The 19,640-nt window shown below is 40.3% G+C and overlaps 1 protein-coding gene across 10 annotated transcripts in view; it reads right to left on the bottom strand.

Moving 5' to 3' along the window:
* The window catches only part of MPPED2 (metallophosphoesterase domain containing 2), a 194,172-nt gene that overhangs the window by 17,924 nt on the left and 156,608 nt on the right, over positions 1-19,640 (bottom strand). For 8 of the 10 annotated variants that reach the window (XM_090140130.1, XM_090140132.1, XM_090140133.1 and 5 more), the window contains 4 exons: positions 9,382-9,497; positions 7,135-7,248; positions 2,800-3,621; positions 1,007-1,757 (listed from right to left, as the gene is read on the bottom strand). In XM_090140130.1, the coding sequence (XP_089996256.1) occupies positions 3,503-3,621; positions 7,135-7,248; positions 9,382-9,497 (349 nt within the window). In that variant the 3' untranslated portion in view covers positions 1,007-1,757; positions 2,800-3,502. The remainder of the gene's footprint in view (positions 1-1,006; positions 1,758-2,799; positions 3,622-7,134; positions 7,249-9,381; positions 9,498-19,640) is intronic. The other 2 variants (XM_090140131.1, XM_090140137.1) reach the window with 2 other exon arrangements.

Raw genomic sequence — 19,640 nt, 5'->3', positions numbered from 1 at the left:
CAAGTTCAATGGACTTGGATCAGATCTCAGAGGAAGACTTATTATCCAAGTTTTATACCACGTATGGATATTGAGCTACTTTTAGTAGTGAGGAATCCTTGAAAAGAAGCAGATTCATTGCAGTTTTGCCTCCCTGTGACACAGTACTTCTTCAAATCATACTGTGCCCTATTTACGCTGATTGTCAGATAAGGCTGACATCCAGCAAAGGAAAATTACCTGCCTCTGACAGCAGATAGACACATATACATTTCAAAGACTCTAAAGAGTACAGAAAGAAAAAAACACCAAAATATCTCTGCAAATGTTTTTCTGGCCTTTTTGTAACTGCTCAGAACCAGAATGTTGCCTTTCTGAGACAGGAGGAAAAGCTAGATCAACTTCTAAAATCATGAAGGAAAAGGAGAAAATAAAATTGAAGAGATCCCACCATGGAGAAGAACAACTGATGAAAAACAGCTGTAAGGATGGTGAAGCTGATGGAGCCAGAGAAAAAACATACAAGAGGAAAAAACACTTTGAAAGTACTCCTGAAGAATACATATTTCTCTAAATGAACATGTGCATTCACCATCAACATCGCTTGATGATGAAGCAGCGACTGTCCTTGATGCTCATCTAAGTGGGAAAAGTCTCAGGCTGTTACAAATAAAGGCCCTCCTATTCCAATGCAGGACAACCTGATTCTATCCGCTACACACCATGGCCAAAAAGCTGCAAGGCAAATACGTGAAACTAAAAGATACAAACCTTTACAACATACACAGCTTGCCTATTGCAGAGCCTGGTACAGACTTCTGTGTCTGTAAGAAACTGCCTGGAATTTCCTCACTACCAGCCTTACTCAAGACATACTCCTGCACTTCTGCCAGCCTTCATTTATCTGATCGTTGCCAGAAGGCTTCAGGCTGCTCAAATCCTTGAGCAAACCTGCTGACTCAAAATTGTAGCTTTAGGACTAATAACTCAGTTTTCACTACAAATACCTGCAGCGGTGAATACAGACCTGCATCACAGACTGCACCTGTCCTAGCTACACGCATGCAGTGAAGAGTTGCCAGGTCCATCAGGAGGCTGGAGAGCAATCCAGGTGCAATGGCTCTGTTCTAGAAGCTCATGGCACAGTGAAGAATTCCAGGAAATGGATCCTTCCTCCTTATGTGATAAGAACAAACAAAATACCAGTGAGAGAGAATAGCGCGGGGTGCATTATATGTAAGGTTGTGTTTGGTGGGTTTTTTTTGTTTTTTTTTTTTGTCCTCCAAGAATAAGCTTTATCTGAGGAAGGACAGCCATGTTAAATATAGATGTTCTTAAATATATAGTTTTTTGTCAGCAAACAGGTGTGGTTGAGAAAACCAGCTCTCTATTCTACCATTGCTGACTGACAAAAGAAAAGATTCTGAGCTGACACCCAAAATGAAGAACTGATCTTTGGTTACAATAAGATTTCAATATCACCAGGAGGCTTAATAGTTGTCAACTTACTAAGACAAATGGGAAAGCTGTTTCCCTCCTCATTTCTTGTATTCACACTACTGCAGGTGCAGAATCGTGGAAACACTTTATTTTCTTTTTTTGAAACTACATTTTCACAGCAGTAAGTGCTATTTGAAAAGAAGATTCTGTTATTAAATACTTAGCTGCATTGCCACAATACCAGCAGGTTCCATTGTGTTTGTCATTCTGTAGGCATACAATGAACCATAACCTCAAGAAGTTCTCTTGCCATTTATGGATTATCTGCAGCCACGGAACTGAGAACAGATTCAAATAAAAATCCATTTTATTTATCTATGTTTATCTATGACTATTCATTTCTTAACCCACACTGGATAAGCCTAAAGCACCTGCAGCTCAGTACTAACGAACAAGTACACAGGTTAGTACCTAATCCATTTTTCCTTGTGTCATCTAAAACAATATCCTACAAGGCTTAACCGTGCAAACCTGGTTGCTCTGAATTATGTAACCTGAAAACAAAATCTTCTGTCTAAAAGGAATGGAAGGATGGATGGCAGAGAAATGAGAGGAAAATTCTGAGTGCCTTATCGACCCAGCTGACATCCTAAGAATGGTAAAGCCATAAAAATTTATTGAGAATTAGAGAAGTTCTTACTTATTGCTGCACCCCCAGCTGTTCATGCCACAGAAAAATGTAAAATTCCCTTAAACCACATATTTAAAAATCTTGCAATTTTATTTGCATATAAAGGCCGCTAGATATATCACAATAAATTTAAAGAAACAACTGCTTTCTAAATTCCATTAACAAGTTAACATAAAACAGAACAAAGCTCAATAGCATTTACAGTGGTAGAACAGAAATAACTATCTGCAACAGTATTTTGTGCTAGCAAGATTGCATTTACACACAGTGCAAAATAAGAAAAAGGAAATAAAAAGACAAGAAGAATATTTAAATATAAAGGACAACTAAGCCTTATTTTAGTTAGGCTCGATTGTATCCATTTGACTCTATACATGCCTGAACTACAACAAAGATTGAACTCAGGCTCTGGAAGGCCTTGAGCACTTGGAAAATGTGTCACATCCTTCATAATTTAGATGTGCTGTACAGCATAATTTTGCAGATGCTATACTGGCAATATTAAATCCTAGCTTAGTTATAATGCACAAAAAATACATATATATATAAATTCATATTTAAAAGGAGTCCGCATTTACATTATTTTTTTTACTGCATGAAACGCCTGCTCTTTGCAGCTTTCATTCCCAGTTTTTTAAAGCTAAAATAATTTAAAAACAAACAATAAAAGGCAGATATCACATACAGACCTGGCTATCTATACCATTCTTTACCGTACAAAGCAGGTAGTGACAAACAAACAACTGAGAAGTCTATTCTCCCCTCGCTGCATTTTTACTGTGAACAGAAACAAGTTTCAGTACACGCACACATATCAAGAGGCAAATGGACCCCAAAGTCTTGTCTATGCTATAAAAAAAAGGTAAAAAAGAAAGGAAGAAAAACGAATATAAATGGAGAGATGAAAAGCTAACATTTAGACCACAGGGAAAAGAAGACACTGAAAAAAAAAAACCCGACATTAACAAAAGTTGTGCAAATTTGGGTGTTTTTAAATGCTGCCTATTTTTTTTTTTTAGCTTATCATATAATATTAAAATAAGGTCTCTCACTTCTTAAAAGAAAGCTTGGCTGTCCTTTTGAGAACACTATAACAATTTACAATGGCAGTTTATTGAAAAACAAAATTAATTTTACAAATTCACAATGCTTGTCCGATTCCAAATGAACGCTGCATTTCCAAAAAGCACAACCTCTAACTTTTCGTCTTGCTTCGTTGCACCAGCAATTTACTAAAAAAAACCCCGCCCCAAAACAAAAACCCCTCAACTCTCCCTCCCAAAAATGCCCCCCACAAAAAATTTTGAAATAAACATGTAACAGAATGCAAGTATTGTAATTAGAAAATGGCAGTTTATAGACCTTCCTCAGTTCCAAACGTGCAGCAGTGCTTCATGATCCTTGAGGGGTTGGAAGGTCAAATATAATTGGAGGATTGGTTGGTTGAAAGCTGACTGTACACGTTGAAGCATTGATGTACGTTGTGTAACCGTCTGTCATAATGCCATAACCTGTAGGGACAATGTGTCACACTTACTGTAATATAAACAAACGATGCTGCCCATGGGCAGCTGCACCGAAAGCTTGTTGTGAGATCAATGCTTTGGAATAAAATTATATTAATCCCTTCAAAATGACATAAGCTCTTGAAAGCTGCCACAAAGCCTTGATTGAAAAAGCACAATATACTGTATTTGAAATGAGAACTGAAGCTTTTGTTTTATGCACACGCAATTTCCCACAGAAAATCCTCTGCTGCAATTTGTTACAGCAAAACCAGAGACAAAACCACACATGCACTATTTCTAATTGCTTAATTAGTGTGTTGTACTTTGCAAGCTTGTAAAGCCTGTCAGATAATAAAAGAAACAGTAAGGAACAAGAGATTTAGAAGTCACTTCCGTTTAATCTACAAAAATCATTGCCCTCTCTGGGCAATAAACGAAACCTCGTAAGCTTTTCCCATGATAGCCTTTATCATACAGGTCCTCACTGCACGACTGCCAAGCTCGCGTTCACACTGGGTCACGAAACATCAGAAATCTATTAGCATGAGCAGCTGAGGGCCCTGGCTTTGCTCAGTGCAGAGCAGAGCAGGCTGAGGGTCGCCTCATGGTGGCTGCAGCTCCTCACAGGGAGCGGAGCGACAGAGACAGGGCCCGAGGGAACAGCATGGAGCTGTTAGGAGGGTTAGGGAAAGGGTCTGCACCAGAGGGTGGTCAGACACTGGAACACTGTGCCCTGGGCATGGCCCCAAGCTGCCAGAGTTCAGGGAGCACTTGGACGTAGGGCTTGGATTTGGGGTGGTTCTGTGCAGAGCCAGGAGTTGGACTGGATGATCCTTGTAGCTCTCTTCCAACTCAGGTTACTCTGAGGTTCTATGAGTCCCACTCATAAATGCTGCTGCAAAGTACTTGTTTGCATGAATAAGTGGGACTAACCAGCAGTGTGAAATACAGGTATGGTTTGCTTCTAAGAGGCTTTCACACAGAGCTGAGACTGGCTGACTCAAAAGGAGGCTGCAGTTACAGCAGCCTAACAGGCAAGAGAATTCAAATGTAAGAATAGACTTAACAGGAACACAAAGAGATTAAATTCTTCACAAAAAGACCAGTGAAAATCATGACTAAGGAAAGGAATCTCTTGCTGTAAGCACAGTAGAGTGCTGGAGGTCAATGAATAACTACTGGCTTAAGCAGGAAACCGAGGTGAGAGTTAAATAGACGATTGCTTTTCATTGTGAAGGGATGTTGACAACTTGTTCCCAAATAAAGCAAGAATTAGTGAATATTGATCACAGGATTTTTCAACATGTCAAGGGTTTGACTCTGCAGTAACACCACGGCATCAGTTTCAGGAGGCTGGAGACTTCTCAGCCTCCTAAACATCTGGCCAGCAGTGCTCTTGTTTAGGACAAATCTGAGGAACCAGCAGTAATGCCTCCTCTCTCCTAGCCTGCATCACCTCTTCCACTTGCCACACAGTTATAGGATGGGATATAGCAGCAGCCTGCACACGTGTAGAATTTTGGGCAAGTGGAACAAACTATGTGTGTCTCGCGAACAGAGTCACACCTGAATCTTCATTAAGCCAGTGTGTGATGCTATGATGTGAGAACATGAATTTCTCCCTGTGCAAAAGCAGAGAAGAGTCTCTTCTTACAGACATTCTCTCAAGGACGTGGAGATAGAGCTCCAGTCCCATCGGTGCATAAGATCCATTGTTTTCAGATGACATCCACTGAGAGCTTACAAAGAAACTAGAACAAGACTGGGAAGAATTTGGCACAAAATGCACTTTTTTTTTATTAGAGGTTCATAGAGGAAGAGAACTTCCCACCGCTAACCCACAGGGGAAAAATGTTTTCCTTTTAAACCATTATGATACAGTACAGATCACTGCTGTCTGAAAGCTAAGATAAATCCAGCTACCCACAGTTTCTATCACAAAGAATAATCACTTCAGAATTGCTGCACTTTATTTATTTGGACTAGCTATTTTGATTTAGATCATCTCGTGGTGGGAAAAACATTGTTTGTGGCTGTTTTTACTTATCAACCAGAAAAAAAACAGGCACGATCAGAATGCGTGTAGCCTCCCTTGATTTAATGGAATGTAGTCTGTGTTCATCTAAGCTAGAGATGGATGAGAATTAATTGTATTGCAGGATAATGCTCTTAACAATTGCTTATTTCTTTCTGTACCAAAGCAGGCCATTCCTATGTCTTCTGCATAAATACTAAAACAGGTTTTAAACTTTTTTAGTATTCTTGTAAGAATGTATTTGAATGTTCACTTTCAACATGTGCTACCACCTTTCATGTGAGATTTAAATGTAAGGTGCTGCATATGGTCACTCAGTGCTTTCTCATAACAATTTTGTACATTAAAATACCTTTCTCTCCTATTGCAACTGAAAATTTCAGTATCCAGTGTGCTTACAAAAGCTGCAGACCATTTTTGTGTTTTAGCTGGAAGCTGTATTCACTTACTCTCAGTATGCAAGGATTGGTATTTTTACAAAATATCCAGTTTTCCTGGGAGCATTCTAATACAGCAAACATGCTACTTAAAGTCATGTCAGTATTTCCCTTAAAAACTACTGATTTACAGATCTTTATAAACCAGGAATAAAATCAATTTCATAATGTCACAAGGGCTTAAGTAAAACCAACAATACTAGTTGACAAAGCTGTCCTTTTTTTTTTTTTTTCCTCTTTTGTGAAGTTCTCCAAATCTGTGAGCTGATGGAGAACCTAATTAGAAACAGTGCAGAAATCTGCAGATTGGAGGGAGTGTAAAGCATTTAATGCATCACAAAGACTTACACTCTCTCAGGCAAACTTCCTTATATTTGTCTCACGGGCACATAAAAGCTACAGAATTGGTTTAAATATTTAAATGTCTCCAAAATTCTCTCATTCCCTCCCACTGCCAACAAACAGCTTTTTGTTTCTGATCTGGAACTGATTATGAGAATATCTCTTCTTATATGTGAGACTGCTGTAAGGTAACACATTATGAACCGTATCACAGGATGCTTTTAGAAATGCATGCAAAGTGAGTTCTGGCAATGATATCTGCCCTCCTTTCTGCTTTTCCTTACATGCTGAGGGAGGTGAGCTGAGACAGTAAGTTGTCTTCAGTTTTCTTTTTTTCTAGCACCTTTCTTGGCTCTTGCACTTGGAATAATTGGACTAAGTTTCATTTTGGCTTGCATGTGTGGGGAATCTCATCTGTTTCTCTAGCTACGTTTGTCAAAATTTAAATTGCTTTCCAATAACCTGTATAGAACAACCTTTGCACAGTGAGAGATGTAGGTGGCGAAATGCGGCACACGTTCCTGAAACAGCCTGTTTTAATTCTGGCATAAATTTACAAAGTGCCGTGTGAGCAATCACTTCCCTCAGTTCCCTCTCTACTTTAGTCCAATATGTCATTACCCATCCTTTGCAATGCACAGTTGATGTGTGCTTCTTTGGAACCAGGCTCAGATCAAAGGGCAGAGAAGCAGTGCTCCTTACCTTCATGGATCCCACCAAAGACATGGAGTTTGGGCCTTACTCGCCTTTGCACTGTGTTTAGCAGTTCCACACAGCCAACTCTCTGCAGCTCTTTTGGAACCCAGTCTCGAAAACCTGCAGGCAAAAAATGCAATCAATACAATTAATTTTCTCTATTCAGGTAAGGTTTCACACAGTCTTTCAGGAAGTCATAATTCACTGAAGGTTTATTACATTATCTGCAGTCGTAACCTCTCCATTAAAGCACACAATGGCTTTTAAGAAGCGTTTCACTGTCACTTTGTCTTCCTCAAGATCACCCTCCTCCATCTGCAGTGATATTTTTCTGGATGTGATTTGTTTTTTTAAACTATAGGCTTAAACTCATCTTCCACCTTGAAACCTTGGAACATTTATTCCCGGCATTGCTGCTGATTTTTCTTCCCTTTCCCCTGGCTCTCACAGCAGTCACCTTCCCAAGCCAGCAAAGTGGCTGCTCCAGAACAAAGTAGCTGAGGAAGATCAGCTGTTGTACAACCTGAGAGCTGCTGCCACCTCCAAGAGTTAAAATACAGTCTCCCAACAACTTTCAGAGGAACACGGTCTGCAAGTGCTAGTCTTGTTCTGAGTCCCCAGTCACCAACAGCAGGCAATGAGTATTCAATTAAAACATTCGTTAGCATCCATAGCATCAAAGTATTTCTATACAAAAGCAATTCAGAGCAGAAGGATTAGCAACCCTTTTAAAACAGTACCTATGAAACACTATGAAAGTGCTTGTGGGTTGGTTTTTTTTTTTTTTTTTTTTTTTTGCTTCTTTGGGAAAAGAAACAGATTAAAAGAGGGCTGTTCAAGGTGTTGGTTTTCAGTATCCAGTGTGTTCCACTGTCAGTGGATGGTGCATCACTACTTTATCAAAGTGGAACACAGGTAGCCCTAGTTAGCTTAAGAGTATGAAAAGAGTTGTTAGTTACCAAGATATCAGAAGAGTTTAAGTACATTGTTAGTCAAAAAGGTCTTTTTTTCCCCTTCTGTTCCTTAGGTCTGCATAGATTGCTGACTATTAACATCACTGTGACACAATACATAAGCCATGCATTAATTCCTGACTCCATACTCACTGTGAAACTCTGCAAGAACACAGAGCCAGCTAGGTAGCATTTAAATGCTGCTTTATAAGGGCACTATGCAATCCAGGTTACTGGTGGGGGTTGTTTGTTGACTTTAAAGTCACTACCATCACAGAATTGAGATTACATCTCAGATTTTGTAATTGAGATTACACCTGACCCTTTGGGTTTACTAGAACCATGACAAAATTACAGTCTATTAGCAGTAATGAATAAGAGGCTGATGCTTCCTCATCCTCAGAAGCCACATTTAAAAAAGGGAGGTGCTCAGTTGTTTTAAAACTGACTGAAATATTAAAGATATGACTCTAGACTCCTCACCATGTGTATTTTAAAGGAAAGCAGTAAATAATGTGTAATAGTATCTCGTGAGGTTACAGGATAGGGAAAAAAAAATTCAAATCATTCAACGTAGGCGTTAATTACTTTAGATGTGCCCCAAACCAAGCACTCTTGCCTCTGCTGAGCAAGCATCTCAGCATCTTTTTGAGAATTCTGTTTATCACAGAACAAGCATGGAGATCAGAGAGCACAATTAAACTAAAAGGAAGACTTCAACTAATTCATGAAAAAAAAAGAAAAAAAGAAGTATGCATTCATAGATTGATCTGAGGGCCTAAATTTACTGCTTCATGAGTTTACTATAAGTCAACTAGAATATGCAAAAGTAGTTTTAAAGATATTATTAAGTTTAAAAGGAAATAGTCAAGGAGAGTATGTGACGGTATACTCTTGAACTTTTGACTGCTCTCAAACCTTAAAGAAACATGTCATAGTAGTTGGGAAAATGTTTTAGAAGTTTTAGTCAATCTCTGAAAAATCATATGGGATTGGAAAGTGCAAGATGAATAATGTTCTTAAGTGAAATGTCAAACTCTCACGGCCGTGGAATCAGATATTTGATATTCCCTTGTTTGAGCGAAACAAAAAATGTAATTGAAAAAAAACACCTGGAAGCTCAACAGTTCTGCTAACCCTAATCATCTCTGTGCACTTCTTACCAAAAGGCTTTAATTCACAGCCCTGAGTTAGCATGCAGTTACAATAAATCTTACAGTATTAATAATTGTGGTTATTTGAAGGTAAAATTCTCGGGGGGGGGGGAGGGGGAATCTCACACAGCTTTTGTTTCACTTACCAAGGGGAGGTCCATGTGTCATTAGTATATCAATGCCCTCAGGGATAAGGTTCCACTTGTCTAGCAAAGACTGACCTCTGGGTAGGTTAAAGCCCCATCCATTAAACCACGGTGTCCTTTGGGGAAAAATAAGATGAACTGCATCAGTGCAAAATAAAAATCTCTTCTCCGTTTTTTTCCTGGATTATAACAAGTTCTGCACTACAGAATTGCAAACAACCTTTTCAACGAGGAAGCCCCTAAAGCAAACCAATTGAAATACACACACACATTAATCTGTATGTTTGAATTAAAATTTATATCTTATGCTCTTTTGTATCTCAAGAGTATATGGCCTTTATCTACCAGAGAGAAAAACATTAAAGTAACAAAGCTATAACTAGAATTTAAGTTTAGGGATGTTTAAATGTAAGAACTCCTACCTTATCTTACGTATAAAAACAAACAAAAATCAAGTTTTTGGAGGTAAGGAATAATTAAAGCAAAAAACATTGAGTAGAAAAGAGTTCATTAGGAAGGCCATATAACACTGTGGTTATAAGCACTCTGAAGTCAAACTTCCTTTGCCCAGTACTTTCAATATCATAACACTTTCACATAACTTGGCTTAACTCCTGAGCCTCCTAGAGATCCCGATCAATGTTTAGCCTCACAGTAACTTTTTAAAGGAGATCTTATCACCTACAATTCATTTAGGATTTCCTAAGAAAAACAGAGATCCTAAGTTTTCCCCATCACAGTGCTGCTCTGGGACAGTTGTTTATCCATCAAGCCAGATGTGTAATAATAAAAAGCTTACTTTTAAGGAGTGCTTTTTCAACATGCACCAGTGAAGCGAGTGGTTTTGATGCAAGTATAATACAATACAGCCCCTCTGATCAGGTACATCCATAGCACAGTCGATCCTAATGATGTTCACAGCTGTTATGTGAACACGTTGTGTGATTGTGTTATTGTTGTGTAATTAAATAGTGCAATATTTTTGATAGTTTTCATTTAGGAAGTTTTACTTCCTAGAATCTAGGTAACTATTAGACTAGGTTGCTTCATTTTCTGTCTAAGACCCTAGACAGTTCAACCTACCCTTGTAGTCTTCTTTGTGCTGTAGTTCTGAAAATTTTCAGTCTAAAAATAAACCTTGCAGGAAAGCATACCCGTTAAATAGGAAAGGGATCATTATGAGTTTTACATCACTTCATTATGTAATCTGCCTCCTGCACCCTCTAAATTATGCAGACGTTCAATACCAAATATACATCCAAGTGGAAATTTCCTGTTGAGAGAGTCTCTACTTCATTCTTACTTTTTTTGCAATTAAAGTTGTTTGTTTGTGAGAGTTATTTGACCAATGAGGAGTTTGCATAGTTTTAAGTATATTCTGAATTCCTGAAAGCCAGCAGCACAGTGCAAGACGGGCTGATGCCCCAGTCACAGACACCATGCGGTCCTGCTGAGCCATGCTACTTGCACACAGGAACTCTGTCGATCTTGTAGACTTCCTGGGCGTTGGATGAATGGCAACAAAGACAGGAAAACATTAAGCGTTTTAGGTAAGCTATGGGTTCCTCATGCATAGCAAAGCAACTCCAGCTCTCACTGCTGGCTTGTTCTGCACCCAGTGAAATGCTGAGACAAGGTCTTACAGTGTGAAGTAAGGCAAGCACGCTGCAGACTAGCTTTACACACAACTGAAATAAGATTGAAGCACGTGCCTTCACCTCAGCTAAATTACAGGTGTTCCTGCTTTTCTATGATTCACCCTTCTGAAACAAGTCCAAATGAGGTACGAATGTTTCCTTTCCTATCATGCTCCCAGGATTTAACATATCAAGATGATCGTAGCCCTCGGGGCTGCAGTTAAAAGCTAAAATACAGTTTGGCTAAACATTCAGCTGCTTAAAAAAACAAACACACAGCTCACAGATTGAACTTTTCACTATCAATTAATGATTCTTTCCCCACTTGCATTTCTTCTGCAGATAGTACTTTAGTTATTATACCATAGTTAAACCTGAAACATGAAACCACATCTGTGATCTCTTTGGAGCTCTTTGGAGACTGCAACCACAGAAAAGCCTCCATTTATCTGCAGGTTTTTTATTTTATGTTACGCTTAACACTGAGGGAGGAGGAGGGGAACCTGAGTTCCCCTACAGTCTTCCTTCATCAGTCTCTGTAATTAGCTGTGACTAACAGCTACCACGTGGGAATCCACTTGTAAGAAAACTTTCAAGAAGCCTTCACCGTTGTGCAGCATGTGCATAAAAAAGACAGTAAAATACCTCTTTAATATGCTAAATATTTCCACGGGAAATAAAATTTTAAAAAAATAAAAATAAATAAATAGCAGGGAGGGTGTGACTGGAAGAACACCTGGGTTACAGATTTAGGTTTTGCTGCCTGAAACAGATGCTTGGAACAAAACAGTGTGAGCACCATGCCCTGGCTCGTACCCACAGAGCTGCCAGGCCCCGGTGGCACTGCGGAGTTTCAGGCCTTGCAGGAGAGCCAGCAGGGAAGAGCGGAACAACAGCTTTGTGGCACAGGTTCAGCCTGAGATGAGATCACAAGGAAGGTCACCCCGTGTTTGCGCTGTGCTGTGTTACCGTGCAGGCAAAACGGAGTTGATGTGCTGTGAATCCCTGGAGTGTCCAGGAGCGGCTGCTCACCCCCAGCAAGCTTTGGACATGTGGAGCAAAGACAAGGCCTGCACTGCAGGCAGGCAGGTTCCTATCAGCAGATATGGGATGTTTCACTCCTCTCTTTGATTACGCAAGGTTAAATATTGCCAAATGCAACTTCTAAATAATCTAAGGGAAAGAAAATGTGCATGTAGTTGTGCAGCTCCTGCAACATCTTTTGAGCTGAGTGCTTGCTGGCACAGAGCAGCTCAGCTCTAGGAGGACGTGACTCCAAGGTCCTTTGGCTGCACCCACCTGTGATAAGTGCAAATAGTTAGGTAAAGGCTAATTAGGCATTTATACACGCATTTAAGGCATATTTTTCTTTCTTATTAAGTTTTAGGTAAGAAAGTTCAGTTAGCTACTAGAAACGAGAGTTGTATAGTTCACTTTTAAGCAGCTCAAAGAAAAGAAAGCAATGAGCTGCAGGAATGCTGCAGGGGAGGCACAGACATAAAACCATGGGAATTAGGAATGAGAGATTACAAATGATGTTGTCATTTTACGTTTGATGGACCAGAACGCGTCCTGGTACACACGGCGTGGCACGACACAGGCCCTGCTCACACTCCGTGTCAGCCCGTGGCTGGGAAAGCCTAATTGAGCCCCTGCTCTTTGCAGCCACGATGCACTTCACAGCATCTTTCACGTGCCATGAAACTGTCACGGTAATTCTTGATCCCTGCCTCACCTGACAGCTCAGCCCTCCCCTGCCTGCAGAGCTTCCTTATCATTTAGGAATAGCAGTTCTGCTGGCACCAGATGTGTCTCAGGGAATAACCTAATGAAAGGCAGACACCTGCCCCATCGCTGCCCTCTGCAGTTCCTCATCTCTGTGCAGCAATCCCCACAGATCCCTCTCCACCTGGCATTTCGGAACTTACGTTTTCCACAATTAGAAGAATGCTTATGCAGCAGGCTGCATATTGCCTCTCACCTTGTGCCATGAGACACGAACCTCGCCTGCCACAAAACCAAGGAGGTGAGGATCTTAAGCTTCAGGGCAAGACTTGCCCTCCCTTCACAGGAGGAAAAGCTATCTGATGAGAAAAGCAAATCCCTGCCCTTAGAGGCAGAGAGCTCGCTCTTCAGCCGGTGATCACGTCTCCCTTTCCCCAGGAGACTTTACTGGGCTTTACTATTTTAGAATTAAAAAGAAAAAAAAAAGAAGTGAGAGAGCATTAATTTATGATGTAAGTTTCAGAAAATAAAGTCACAACCACTCCTTGGTGTGCAGATCTCAGAAGCCAGAAAGCCACAATCACAAAGGGAAACAAAAGACATAAGGCCATGGCCAAGTTCATCCCAGTTATACAAGAACTTGCCTCCTTCTGGAATGCTTGTGTTTTTAAGGGATGGTATCTTCCACTGTGTTCTTTCATTCTTCTTTGGCTAGGGGCTCATGAATTTAATTATGTGATCCTCAGAGCAACAACTCAGAAGATAAGGGTACAGTGAGACCTTCTAGATAAAGGGTTTCCTTTTACTTCTGGTTTTAACTCTTAAATGCAATTATTTCAATAGTTACTTCTTAACAGGAATACCTTCTCTGCTTTTAATTCCCAGCATTCATTCATTTTAAAACTAACCAGTCTCCTCAGAAAGCTTCAGTTTTATCTTTAATCCAGTGAGTAAAGTACACAGGAGGCAGGGGGCAGAAATCTCAGTCTCCTGCACCATTCTGCAGGACAGAGTTGAGGCAATGCCTAGCATGCAGGAAGCACTTCCACATGAACAACAACAAAACGCTCTATATTTTGGTTCTTCTGCATTTGAAGTGAACTCACAAGCCTGGCATAGAAGAGAGACTGGTGGCTCTCCTTCAGCAGAAGAGAAAGGATGGGGGACAGGGCACTGAACGTGCACTCCTAGAGTTGCTCAGATACAGGACTAGCTTACACACATATCACCAAAGTGTCTGTTACAGCCCTACGTGAATGGGGCAGGAGGGCAGTGCATTAGCAGAAAAGAAACTGCAAAAAACCAACCAACACAACCATCAACACCTTTCAGTCCTCCCCCTACACCTGTCTGATGAATGGAGAGCTCTCTCTGGAACCCACCAAGTGACTGCAGTAGGCAACAGGAGCAGGGGATCTGCAGAGTGCACGTAGCCAGGAAAACAAGACTCAGCAGGGCAAGTGCACAATGTACTACATAAGCACATTTTACATTTTATAAGGTAAGAGCTGCTATAAAGACCGTGACACTTGCTTTCAGTGCTACAAAAGCATTTTTCATTAAGCACTTTCTCATAGTGGGTATTAAAACGCTTTTTTTTTTATAGAATATAATGGAACGAGGAAATCTTAAAGGCTAAATAATTTCCTAGATGTGCTCATTATAACATCGTGATTTTGCTCGTAATGTTATGGCATCTGAAAAGGACAAAGTCTAGTGATTCTAGCTGTTTGAGCTCATTTCCACTAGCATTTACCTACTGTGCCTAACTGTCTCACTGGGAACATGGGGACGCTAATATACAACCTAAAGAAGTATCACAGAGTCCGGATCCTTGGGATTTTGCTTATCAGGCATCTTTAATCAATTGAAGCTCTCCTGGGGCAGCTCTTATGAAAGTGGGTTACCAGCACTGTGATGATGTAATGGTATGCATCTTCTTGTTAGTGAAGTACAGATTTTAGGCACCTATGGAAGCGTTTGAAAAATAGCAGAGCTACATTTTCAATGTTACAAAAAACTGAAGCCACAACAGCTGTTGGCATTTTTGCAGGTTTTCTCTGTCTCTTTCAGCTCACATAGTATGATTTCTAAATGTTCACTGCTTCTCTAAATGATAAAACGTTTGAGAGAAACAACCAACACATCCCCCAAGTTTGGAAGGAGAGTGCACACAGTACCTTTTTCCACAAAGCAGTCTTCCACAAAGTGGCAGTAAGCACCTTGGTACTGCAGAGCTGGTGTGAATTAGTGTATTCCTTGCATTAAGCTGTTCTGAATTTCCACCCTCAATTGTACAGCGATAGAAGGAGGTTTTCACTTGGTCTCCTTGCAGAAAGAGACCTGCGCTTGGATCTTTGAGAGGTAAGAAATAAAAACAAGGTCTTCAGCTGCTGCTATTTAGCAAGTTCTTTAGATGTGCTGATCTGGACCAGATTATCTCCTAAACCAAGACAGACGCGGGCATAAGCACAGCATTAGCTGTCTGCCTGATTGGAAAATGCCGTGTGAAAAGAATTCCATTCTTCATCTTGCAGTTCTTCCCTGTCTCACTCTCTTCACATCTCTCTGCCCATGATGCCTCAAGGCTGCTCCATCTTTTATTGACAAATGATTGAGCTCTGGTCCCCAAACCTACTCCTGCGTAGAAGGCAGTCGTGTAAAGGAACACAAAAAGCTGCAAGCATAAGGCCAAAAGTGCTGGCTAATGGGAGGTTAAAATGCCAGCAGTGTCCTGGAGGATCATAGGGTATGAAGAACAGCAGGACACAGAGCACAGGGCTCCCTGAGGATGGGAAGAAAGAACATGCAGTGAAGCAGAGGTGGGGGCAACAAAAGGAAGGCAGTTGATACAGGAGAGAAAGGGAATAGCTGATATTTTCAACTTTGCCTCAGAAAAATTTTGGATAAGTAACTGAATTGCTCATCAAAGAGGAAATCTCCAAATCTTCTGAGGCTTACCAATCTCTAGCTGTATTGCAATTATTTTATTTAGGGCTTTACTTAATGAGATCTGGGAGATATTTTAATATCCCAAAAATATGAAAATAATTCAAACTTGACTCAAGGGCTAATTTCATTCTACTTTTAAAAAGAACAGGACTACAAAGACCTACTAACAGAGCCGTATATTAGAGCTTGCATGTTTCTGCATTGTGTATGACTGAGGATGGCTTGAAGGATACACCTGGCTGTAAGTTAGGGGCAGCCTCAGTTGGGCCCATACAGGACACCACATTGCCCCAGCTGCAATGGGGAAACGAAGCACCATGCAGCCTGATTTGCAGAACTGGTTCTTCTTCCAGAGCGGGCACCTCGTGCCCTTCATCCCACACTTCTTCTCTGTGCAGGGTACATCCCCTTACGTGCCACAGGATGCTGTAATATTCAAAGAGCAGGAAATTCTCAGTATTTAAATGGTAGAATTTCATGATCTTTGTAGAAAGAGAGGATGGAGTTGTCTGGCTCAGAAGCTCCCCACAGCACAAAGTGAACACCCACTCTGAAGGAGAGGGCAGAGGGAAGAAGGAAGAAGAAAAACCAACAGCAGTTGGCTGAAATTTTGATCTGATTTTTCTCAGTGACCTTGCGAGTGCTGGAACAATGCTTGGATGTCCAGCTTCTTCTAGGAAACATGATCATAATATGCTATTTATATGTTACCTCGACCTTCTGTTCCACGTGCCCCTGACTATCCATGCAGGAAATGCAAATGGACAGAGCTTCAATCCCAGGTAGAACTGAAAGAAGGTTTTATTAGTAGCTGTTTTTCTGCACTGACAACACAAACGAAGGTACAGTGAAGACAGAAGGGAAGTAATTGCCTCTCCTCACAACCCATACATATTTCTGCATATTTTCCATTTATGTAATTGCTTCTAGTAGCTTCTGCTGAACATATACATGTATAAATCAAAGTAGTATTTAGAAAATACCGTCTTTAACACAAACAAGCTACATTGCAAGTGAACCATTAAACAGACATTGTCAGATATAAGGGTTTATAACAAACACAACTTGGAAAAGAAGTTATTCCTGCCTGTCCTATTGGTGAATTTCGTTTGTTTCCCTAGGAAACAGGCTCCAGAAACTTCATGGTTTTGGATGATACTTAAAACAGAATTCTTTAGCATCACTGGAGTCTCCACAGTTCTTCCGAAAGGCTGTACTGGCCAGAGAAAAACACGATTGCTTATTCATTACTAAGTGCTGGAAACACAAACTGGATTTATTCCACATATATATGTGTGTATATTTACGCAGTGCTTCAGCATCTTTATGTAACTTTACGTCTGTACTCCTTACTACTCTTAATATACGTAACTTAATGACAGCATCATGAAAATGGAATTGTCCCCCAGAAGGATTATCACTGGCTAGGGACTCCTTAAGATCCCCTAAGCCAAGGGAGCAGCCCACTGCTGTCAGAGAGGTCCCTGCAGTACACCTGCTACAAGTCCTTACATCAGCTCTAGCTCTTGCAGTTCTTCATGAGCTGATTCAACTCACTAAAACAGCAGAAAACTAACTAAAATGAGTAGGAAAAAAAAAAAAAACCAAGCAAACAAAAAAACACAGACAACCAGAAGGATATGAGAAGAGGTGAGGTTTTTAGGCATCGCTGGTAAACACTCATCTGCTGGTACCACTGGATGCTACCAGCACTTTTTGTTTGTTTGAAGTCTGAGCTATTTGCAGCTGGATGTAAAGTCACTTACCCTTCAGAACTTGACCAAAACAATCAAAAAGTTTCCAGGGTCACAATACACATTTATTTGGCATGTAAGTACTGCATAAAACATCATGGCTAGACTTGAACTGGTAATAATGTTTTACCATTCAATTATAAGTGCTACGAAATACTCTTAAGGTTCACCAAAAGCTGTGATCCTGCATTGGAGTATGCAGGAAGGGAAAGTTAATAGCTTGTGTCCAGCCTTTTTCAAACACACCACCAGCACACTTGCCAAATTATGTCAACCAAGAAACTACCAAAAAGAGTTACCAGGGGAAAAGTGCAACCTCTGGTTATTTGCTTTGTATGCACATACAAAAATTCTGTGGTTGACATTACATACAACTTGTGTAAATAGACATGGGTGCCTGCCACAGATATATACACACACTGTATTACATGTGTGCATGATATATATGTATATAAATACATGTATCTTCTGTTGCTCTGCCTGTGACAAGGAGTCCAGTAAATAACTTGAGGAAATGGAAGACTGTACCCCCAAGTCAATGAAAACTTGTGCTACAACAGCAGTCAAGCATGAGCACAGGAATATGAGTTAACATTTTCAGGTTATTACCTGGAGGAGCTGTTTTATGTATGAGCCAATTTAGCAAATCAATTAAAGTAATGCAGTTACCTGATCAACAGATGAACACGAAGAAAAAAAATATGGAAAAGGCTGAGAAAAAAAAAACATACGAGGATCATAAAAGAAGCAGGAGCTGCTGAAAGGACTGCAGAGCATTCAGCATTGCAGAGGTAGCAGCAGCATGACTTTAATTGAAAAGGATCTGTTTAAGCATGGGTCACTCGCTTTTGTTATCTCTGAGATCATTAAGCAAGGAGCTCAGGTTACGTGCAGATCAATTTATGCAGCATTTAATTTTAGGCTCACCCACCCTCATGATGTTCCTACAAAGAGGTTTGTGGGAGATGCAGATTATCACGGACTGAACGAGGATTAATGTGACTGTTTGGGGAAAAAAAAAAAAGACAAAACCAAAAACCTAACATGAAAACTTTAATTAGAACCAATGTAATAGAATCTTTACCTCAATATCAGAGACTCCACCTGATCAACAGAATGGTCCTCAGGCTCTATCCAGTTCTCATCTTGACTGAGAGGATTTGCACCTGCATTTCCCTCCAAGGTAACATGCAACACCTGATTTCCCTTAGAAGAGGGTTAATGGCACATAAATAAGTGCAAGCAAGCAGCAGGGGAGGGAAAAAAGGAAAAAGAAGAGGCAAGTAAGATCTGATCTCCCTCTCTTCTAGCCAGGGGCAACCTGCAGTAGCCAAGTCCTGGGATTGTCAGATGTTCTCCTTTGCTGTTAGAGCTTCACAACAACATATTCATCCCTCTACATGATATACACTCATGTTTTTCAAAAAACTCATTTCCAAAGAAAAGCTGTGTTATACTCCAAGTTTCCACCTGAAGTGAGTTTTTAGTGATGAGTTACAAGCCTATGAACTGGTGGTTTATAATAGAAAGGCAGACTGACATTTAAATAGAGTGGCACTGGAATAATGGCTTTACATTAGTATTTTATGGGAGGATGAATAACCACAAAGTTAACATACTGTATTTTCTGGCAATAAAAAATCTATTGAAAACAAAAGGTCATTTTATTTGATAATGTAAATGAATTAGATTTGTATTGTATGGTCACGAGAGCAAAGGAAAGATTAATTCTTAGAGAAGTCAGTATATCAGGATAGCTAGGATTGGTTTGTTTTGAATTCTTTAACCATGTCGGAAAGCCTGAGGTTCACAACCCACAGCCATATATTGCTGTACTCTCCATTTTAATACAGGCCCTGGACTTCAGTCGGATCTGATAAAAATCTGGAACTTGCAGTAGGCCATTATGTGGGCAAACTATTCATTTTATATTCACCTCCTTGTCGTGTCAGTGCAGAGGTCATCTAAAGAGGGGGCCTAATTAATCAAACTGTCAGAGCCAATGAGGAGGAGCATGTTAATAGGACTTTTATTTCACCCAGGAAAGCAGTGGTCTGACAGGAACCAGAAAATATGGCCTTGATGTTGCTGTTTATTAGCAATGCTGAGATCAGTGGTAATAGGTGCCAAGCAGCTTATGTTTGATAAAGTGCTGAATGTCAAGAACCTGCACCAACTAGAAATTAGACTG

This window comes from Phasianus colchicus, chromosome 5 (assembly GCF_987193195.1).
Source record: "Phasianus colchicus chromosome 5, bPhaCol1.hap1.1, whole genome shotgun sequence".
NCBI lineage: Eukaryota > Metazoa > Chordata > Aves > Galliformes > Phasianidae > Phasianus > Phasianus colchicus.
The sequence above is the reverse complement of the archived record's forward strand: the minus strand, read 5'-3'. Positions and strand labels throughout refer to the sequence as shown.